General features: G+C 35.6%; 1 protein-coding gene across 1 annotated transcript in view; it reads left to right on the top strand.

Moving 5' to 3' along the window:
- Nucleotides 1-9,362, top strand: part of LOC106883643 (protein MTSS 1) — a gene marked incomplete at its 3' end in the record, with an annotated part of 307,187 nt that overhangs the window by 72,707 nt on the left and 225,118 nt on the right. The window contains exon 2 of the mRNA XM_052970923.1: nucleotides 4,422-4,483. Coding sequence (XP_052826883.1) covers nucleotides 4,422-4,483 — 62 coding nt within the window. The remainder of the gene's footprint in view (nucleotides 1-4,421; nucleotides 4,484-9,362) is intronic.

Raw genomic sequence — 9,362 nt, 5'->3', positions numbered from 1 at the left:
ATATATATATATATGTGTGTGTGTGTGTACTGGCATGCCTTATAGGTACAGGTGCCCTTCCCTTTTTTTTTGTTATTTCTAAGACAGTAGGCATGGCTGTATTAAGAAGTTTGCTTACCAGTCACATGGTTTCAGATTCTGTCCCATTGCTAGTTTCTTTAGTGGTTTGGAAACAAACTTCTTACCACACAGCCACTCATTTTCTTCTGAACCTCTACACTTAAAAGTTGCTTAACCTGATTATCATTCGATTCCTTGGTAATTAATCTCCAGCAATTGATTTTAATATACTGAACTCTGCATAATTTCAGAGAATTTTGTTACTTTTTTCCACAAGGTGTAAAATTCATCACATACAGCATTATATTTTATCACAATTCTATACTCTTGTTGTTCTCATCATCATCATCATCATTATTGTTATTGTGTCTATAAATTCAGAATTCCATAATTTGACACCCTAATTGCAATAACCATTTAGTCATGCAAGGAGTACATTTCTTAGATGCAGTCACCTCTCATATTATTTAGCTGCTGCAACTAAATATGCCAAACAAACACACACACACACACGCAAGGGAGGGAGTCTTTATGCAGTAACTTGACCTGCTAGAAATAGCAAGTTCTCCTAAATTACATCCTCCTATCCTTAAAGAGAAGGAGTAAGGATTTATTAAATAATGTCTCAAATATATAAACAACAAAACAGAGATGACAGTTAAGGCTGAAACACTTTTGATCATTATTACTAAGCTCAGGCTAAATCGCATACATACCATTCTACTATAGGTACAAAACCTGAAATTTTGTGGGAAGGAACTAGTCAATGACATCTACCCCAGTGTATAGCTAGTACTTATTTTATCAATTGTGAAAAGACAAAAGGCAAAGTTGACCTCAGCAGAATCTGAAGACAGATGAAATACTACTAAGCATTTTGTCCAGCATGTTAATGACTTTGCGAGCTCACCACCTTTATGTGCATATATAATAATACATTGTATGTTCTACCTTTGATTTTATATATGTGTGTGTGTGTGTGTGTGTGTGTGTGAAATAAGAATGGAGTGAGTTAGTCATTTTATTACTTTGATTTACAATTGTTTCATCTTATCATGATATAATGAAACAATTGTAAATGAAGTAGTAAAATGACTTGCACACATACATATATTCAACAAAGCTTCTTTCAGTTTCCGTCTGCTGACAAGACAGTGGTCAGCCTAGATCTATAGTAGAAGACACTTGCACAAGATGCTACACAGTGGAGTTGAACCTGAAACCATGATTGGGAAGCAAGCTTCTCAACCACAGCCATGTCTGCTGATAATATTTCTGAGGAAAGTCTTGGCTATTACACTCCCCATTTACACCCACACTCTTCCTGAAGTCAGTAGGGAGTGTCACCGATTAAAAGTACTAATAATTCGATGGTTTTTAAAAATAGAATAAAACCGCTACCTATTCCTATGTTTGGTTCCTTTATAAATTGTGCAAATGTAAATATTTTATTGGTTTATTGTTGAACTTGTTGCAGTTTTCTCTTCTTAACCAATGAAAGGACACACATGTGTGTGTGTGAGTGTGTAATATTTTTCGATTCTTAATAACTGATAGTTAAATTTACATCAACTTAAGGTTATAGTTTGACTCATGAAATATAAAAAACTGTTTTAGTAATTCACTGATAACCATCTGGGGTCTGTAACTTCTATCATCATGATAGTCATGTTTGCTTAAATGCATACATTACTCTCCAGCTGGCTCCTATACGAATGCTTGCTTGTACACGTACACACACACATGCATATATATATATATATATATATATATATATATAAACATACTTAGACACATATAAATACATACAGACAGACGCATGCATGCTATACAGCTTGGTATGTCTACTACCTTATCTTCTTCCTACAGATATCCTACTCAGTCTGGTACTGGCATGCAAACTGTTTTCAGTAGATGCCTTTATCCCATTGACCTGTTGACATCCTTGTCTAGAAGTTTTTGTCAAATATATCATCATCATCATCATCGTTTTAGTGTCCACATTTCCATGCTTGTATGAATCAAGCAAAAATTTGTTGGAGCCAATTTTCTTCGACTGGCTGGATGCTTTTCCTATCCCCAACACTCACTTGTTTCCAAGTAAAGTGATATTTTACCTTTGTCCTTTGAAAAACAAACAGCACAGTGGCCGGGCATGTTTTAGTGTCAGGTTGCAAAGCAAAGACGCTGCCTGTCCACACTTGCACACACACACACACACACATACACACAAGTACATGCACATATATGTCCTGATGACAGGTAATGTTGATTTGATGGAGGAAGTGAGCTTACGTGAACACAAACATTTGATCACTATAAACAAAACATCTGTGTGGTTGTTCAGCAAGAACTTGTAGAACCCTCATACATCGTCTAAAATGGGAGAATCTGTGACATATATGGAAAATACATTTGCTTTTCAGGGCCCATCTTAATTCTAAACCAAGGAGCAGCAAAATTTTTATATGACTGACCCCTACATGGAATCATTTGATAACTTATGAATCCCTGTCATGTAAAATTACTAATAAACAATAATTCCTTTTGTGTTATTGATAATTTTTAATAAGTAATATTTAAAGAAATTTAATGAAAATTCTTAACAAAACTGAAAAGAACCCTAAAAATTCAGTCACATTATGGTGATATAATCAGAATATTTAACCCTTTAGCATTTAGACCATTTAAATGTATCCAGCCCCAAATTTTCTACCTGTTTTATGTTCAAACTGGCCAGTTCTGGCCTCTCACACCTACCTAACAATGTCATTATGAAAATATACAATTACATTATTGAAATTGCAAAGCTGCAAGATAATGCATAATTAATTCAAATCAAAGTGAATTAATAAGTATTATGGCTCAGTGGTTAGAGTGTTGGGCTCACAATCATGAGGTAGTGAGTTTGATTCCTGGACCGGGCTGTGTGTTGTGTCCTTGAGCAAGTCACTTTATTTCATGTTGCTCCAGTCCTTTCAGCTGTAGAAATGAGTTGCAATGTCATTGGTGCCAAACTGTATCGGCCTTTGCCTTTCCCTTGGATAACACTGGTGGCATGGAGAGGGGAGGCTGATATGCATGGGCGACTGCTGGCCTTCCATAAAACAACCTTGCCCGGACTTGTGCCTTGGAGGGTAACTTTCTAGGTGCAAACCCATGGTCATTCATGACCGAACGGGGTCTTTACCTTTTTTTATATTTGACAGAATAATCTGAATGCTAATAGTTTAATGTTGAATATGTATTTGGTGAATAGTGATTATTGCATTGATATTCGGCTGGAAATTAAGGAGTTTTATCCTTAAATTACTGCTCTCTTCCAGTTGCAGTTCACCATTATTTCAGCATCCTTAATGCTTATTGATCCCTTGAAAAGCAACATAGACACCACCACCCTCAAAGTATATTGAGGGGTAAAGGAAAATAAGTAAATGCAATCACCAGCAGGAATCGGTCTGCCAGTCTGATATATGCCAGATGGCCATGATATCAACCTCTCTCCCTCTATCTATCTGTGTGTGTGTATGTGTGTGTGTGTGTGTGTGTGTGTGTGTGTGTGTGTGTGTGTGTGAGGTGCATACATAGCACTGTAGTTAAGAAACTCACTTCTCAACCACATGATTTTGAGTTCAGCCCCATTGCACATTATCATTCAATTTCTTGGTAATTAATCTCCAGCAATCGATTTTGATATACTGAGCACTGCGTAATTTCAGAGAATTTTGTGACTTTTCATGAGCTGTAAAATTTGTCACATACAACATATTTTATCACAATTATATACTATTGTTGTTGTTGTTGTTCTCGTTAATATTATTATTATTACTGTTATGATTATTATTAGGGTAGCAAGCTGACTGAATCATTAGCATGCCAGGCAATAATGCTTAGCAGCATTTCGTCTGTATCTACATTCTGAGTTCAAATTCTGCTGAGGTTGACTTTGCCTTTCATCCTTTCAAGATTGATAAATTAAGTACCAGTGATGCACTGGAGTTGATGTAATCGACTAGTCCCTTCCCACCAAATTTCAAGCCCTGTGCTTTTCATAGAAAGGATTATTATTATTATTATAGTACCTAGAAATTCAGAATCCCATAATTTGATACCATTTGGATAAATGTCTTTTACTGTAACCAAGACTAACCTGTGCTTTGTGAGCGAATTTCATTGACTGAAACTTTTGTACAAAACTCATTGTGTGTGAGTGTGAGTGTGTGCATGCGTGTGTCTGCACATGTTTGTATGTGTGTGTGTGTTGTCATACTTAAGATATAATTTGTAAACATTGTTGTCATAATGAAAACATATTAAATTCAATTATTAATGGTTTTCTTTTCTCTTTTTTCGTTTTACAGAGAAGTTCACCAATCTGGGAGGATTTTACCAATAAGGCCACCAAACTGAATTCGTCACTGAAGTAAGTACCGAGAGAACAATGGTTCTTTTGTTGAGGCTTATACACACTACACTACACTACACTACACTAAACACTTGAAGTCTGGCATTAATAATAGTTCCTTTATAAAACTACTTGTAAAGTTTGAGTACAGCTACCGCCACCACCACCACCACCACCATTTTCTTTCTCTGATTTTCCATTAGTACATGTATACATATAGGAGTGACTAATCAAATGTGGTAATATGTAGTTGAATGTGTTCTTTTGTGATCTGCTAGAAAACCTACTGAAAAAATACCCTCTTAGTTAATGCTCATTTCTGGTAGCAAACGATGTTTCTATCCTCTCTTCATATTCACATATGTTTGTGTGTGTAGTAGTGGTGGTGGCAGTTTGTGTGTTTGTAGGTATGTGTGCACTTATATGCTTTTATAGGCCAAACAGTTTTATATATAAATGTGTGTGTATATAATGTTTGTTTCAGCATAGTTTCTATGGCTGGATGCCCTTCTTAATGTCAACAGTGTACTGGGTGCCTTGATGTGGCATTGGCACAGGTGCTTTTTACATGGTGTCAGCACAAGTGCTTGCTATGTGGCACTGATGTGGGTGTGTCCCTGTCTTGACATAGGGCAACAACTGTAAACAAGCATCACCATCATACAAGCAATGTTGTTCATTTGCCATCTTCTGTGAAAACATTTTCTGCACATAAGGAAATATTACCTTGCTTGGAAACAGATAGGGGTTGCCAACAGGAAGGGCATCTGGCTATAGAAAATATGTCTTAACAAATTTCATCTGACTCCTGCAAGCTTGGAAATGTGAACATTAACCTTTAGCATACTGTTGACACATCATGTCGCCATGCAAGTTTTCTCCCCTCTCAATACCACACAATGTGCCTGCAGCTACAGGGGAGAAAACTTGTACAATACTATGATGTGCCTAAGTGTTAAAAAGCATTGATGATGATGAAGGTTGACCTTCAAAGTAAAAAAACGATGGCATAGTTTTGTTTTGTTTTGTTTGCTTTTTTTTTTGTATGGTGGGAATTATATTTTGTAATGTTTGCTCTCTCGGTTCATTTCCTTCACCTAAGCCATTAATTGTACAAGAGGAAATACTTAACATGAATGATATTTTCTCTCTCTATCCTATCGCACAAACTCTCTCTAGGCCCACAAAATTAGTCTTCTCCATCTGTTCTTATCTTTCTTCATTTCTTGTTTACTTCTATACAAATACTTTCCTTGATCAGTCTTAATTGAGAAATTTCTTTGCAACAGAATTGAGAATCCAACTTGATAGTTACTTCAATGGATATACAGTCAAATTTCAGAGGAATTAGCTGCAAACATCAACTGTGACATCTGTGTATCTGCCTAATAGTCTTCATGGTTACCAACTGATAATACCTAGCAACAAGCTTTTTGTATAGAAGTACTTTCAGTTTGTACACATACATAAAAAGAGAAAGAAGATAACTGTCATTGCTTTCTCTATGAATGTACCATAACCTCATTGCTTTTCATATTCATAATTTTTCTTTGAATAATTGAAGAACTATTCCCATATTTTCTCTTATAAATGACATTTAATGCCGCTAATATCCAGTTCTTATTTTGCTTTTCTAATTCCTCTTCTTTCTTACTTATATTCCTCATTCCATCTGGTCATTTGTAGGTGGTTGTTTTTGTTTTTCCCCTTTTTTTTTTCTGTATCATATTTTCATTAACCTGATACTACATTCCTGATGGTAATCATTATAAAGAAAAACTGAAGGTTCTTTAAAATTTATTCTGGTTATCATTCTCCATAACTATGGTGCTGCCAGCTACACACCAAAATCTGATCAGGCCATTTATAGAAATCAGTTGATAGTGTCTTATGATTGTTAATACATGAAAGCACAAGGCCTCAAGGTTAGGGTATTCACTCATAATCATAAGACCATAGATCCAATTCCTGGACTAGGCAATGCATTGTGTCCTTGAACAAGTCACTTTATTTCACTTTGCACTGGTCTGCTCAGCTATAAATAACTACCAGCCGGGTGCTGCTGGTGCATCTCTCTCTCTCTCTCTCCTGGTTTTGCTTCCTTTCAGTTTCTTGTTACCAATTGCTCAAGTCAAGGTTTTTTCTTCTCATATGGTGCCCAATGAACTGAGCCTGTTGCCTCCTTATATTTTCCTGGTGGTCTTTGCTCATCTAAGGACCTTGGTGTTTGTCACTGAATCTGCACAGGACACTTTCAACATTCTTCAGTGTTTTTTTCCCCCCATTTTTACGGGTATCTTCCATGCTAGTATGGGTTAGACTCATACTAACATGGAAAATGGATAGTTTAGACTTCTTGCATGGATTAGACTGCTAACATGGCTTAGACTATGAACATAAGTTATACTGCTAGCACAGATTAGACTGAGCATGGGCTATACTGCTTACATATTCTGAAAAACTACATTTAGTAATGATATACTTTGATGCTTTACCTAATATTCAAAATAATAATAACTATGAGGAAAGTTAGCAGGTGTGCAAATGTAGACAATTTTCCTTTCCATAAATCATTGATATCTGAAGCTTTGTAACTCTTTGTGACTTACATATGTTACACCACTCTCTTAGTTCCTACATTCAACATTTTTTAGATGTTCTCTGAAGATCTACTACCTTGGTTCTTCTTTTCTTCAAGTAACCTACTGTCATTATCAGTCACTTTAAACCTATTGAGAAGTGTGTAGATATGATGAAGTAACTTTTTTTTTATGTTGAAAACATAGAACAGGAGAATATATGTGAAAGGAGTGAACGTGTGGGTGTTGCTTCAAAATACTAGCAGTGGATATGATATTGTCAAGTTTGGAAGACATGGTATGGATTGACTTATCTAATATAAAGGATATATAAATTTCTGAACTTAGCTGATGATGTTTTAAAGTGCATCTCTTTACAGTGGCATTCTGGGAGTATGACTTTAATACAGGCTTTAGTAAAGTTAAAAATATGTTACTTGACAGGGTCCATAGCTCAAAAATCTGGAAGTCTCTCCAGATCAAGCTACTACCTTTCCACATTAAGAGATCATAGTTTCTTTACTATGGTTGTTTCACTGGAAAGAATCACAAGACAGATTCTTCAAGCTGAGTCACCTGGCAGGAGACGCCGGAGCAAACCAAGAAGGAGATGGTTGGATAATATCCAAAATCTCAGTTGTTATGCTTGGAAATCCAGTCAAAAATTGTAATGATGGTTGTTTCTGATATGACCCTGTGGTCACAGTATCTGAGGACTCTACTCAACGACCTTACCAGGTATAATGAATGAGAAAATGGGTGGATGGAAAAATATAAAGTAAATTCATGGAATGTATGCGGAACAGTGAGAATCCCAACAACAACATATCTATTGACTTTAAAAAAATTCTTTCTAGTAAATTTGAACCTGAATATTTGATCGCTGTTGTTTTTCATCACCAGAGAACATCTCCTCCCTTTTGGTGATGCATGTTCATAATGTGATTCACTAGTTCACCAGTATAAAGAGAACTTGAAGACATCGTTGTTTCAACCTTGTTGTGTGTCTTCTCAGTCAAAGTTACTTTACCAGACTGATGAGTCTCACAAGAACACAAGCCCTTGTTTATAGGAATGAGCAAACAAATTATTTCATGATGTATGTTGATGTCTGTCATTCAGATAATAATTCATGGGGTGCAATCAGAGCAGCAAGAATCCAAACAATAACATATCCTTTCTTAATATGTTCCGGATGGTTCAAACATAACTGATTGCTGTTGTTCCAGTGAATCACACGTTAGGAAAATATTCTCCAGTGGCAAAAAACAACAACAATCACATATCTATATTTGCATCTACCAGAACATACCGAGAATGAATTAAAATATGAAGCTTCCAGGAAAAACACACCTGGAATTTGTGAGTCTTAACCTATATATTGAATAGGAAATAGTTGCAAGAAAAGGTTTGATTTGTTTTGTATTTTTATGTCTGATTCTTTGATGAACATTTTTATAAAAGAAAAACTTTATTCGTGATTTTTATTTCCTATAGGTAGTCTCTAAATTTTAGCATCCTTGCCATAAATCTTTTATATTTTGCTTTCACCTCTTAGCAGTTTAATAGTGAAGAATTGTAGCAAGCACCACAGTGTAATAGAGATAAGCTTCTGGCAATCTGAATCTTTCAAACCTCTTTTGACTGCTGATTGAAACCAATTCTTTGTGTCCTAATGTATTTTGGAAACACGTGATCATTGCACTTTTCCAATTCACATCACCTAAAGCAGCACCTTTATGAAAGAGTAAGAATAAGATGGTAGCGCGCTGATAAAGCAATCATAAAAACATTTGTCTTGAGCATTCGTGAAAGTGTTCATCTTGAAACTATTCTTGCTTTCATCTTTTCTTCAGATTTCTTTCTCTTCTTTAATCTGCTTTAAACCAAAAAGTATATTAAAAGGGTAGTCTTTTGTTATTCCCATTCCCTAACTTCCTTCACAAGATGCTCATAACATCCACAACAAGGTTTCAGAAGAGCACATAAAACAGATACACACATGTTTATTTTATTTCTTATACCATTTTGCAAGCGCTAAGCATTGTTGGTTACAGGATTTCAACAGGTTGGTCACAGATTCCCTGCATTTATGATGCAGGGAACAACAAGGGAAATGTCGCAGCAACTCAGGTGGAATAAAATATTAATAGTTTTATCAGTTTTCTTGCTGATCTTTACATCTTTCGCCAATTCACATCACTGAAAGCTACATGCATACAACACAACACAATTTCTGTCTACCAAATTTTATGTTCACGGCTTTGGTTTCACAGAGACTATTTGTAAAAAGGCACTTAGCCAAAGTGTTCAATGTT

The sequence above is a fragment of the Octopus bimaculoides genome, chromosome 9, assembly GCF_001194135.2.
Source record: "Octopus bimaculoides isolate UCB-OBI-ISO-001 chromosome 9, ASM119413v2, whole genome shotgun sequence".
NCBI lineage: Eukaryota > Metazoa > Mollusca > Cephalopoda > Octopoda > Octopodidae > Octopus > Octopus bimaculoides.
The sequence above is the reverse complement of the archived record's forward strand: the minus strand, read 5'-3'. Positions and strand labels throughout refer to the sequence as shown.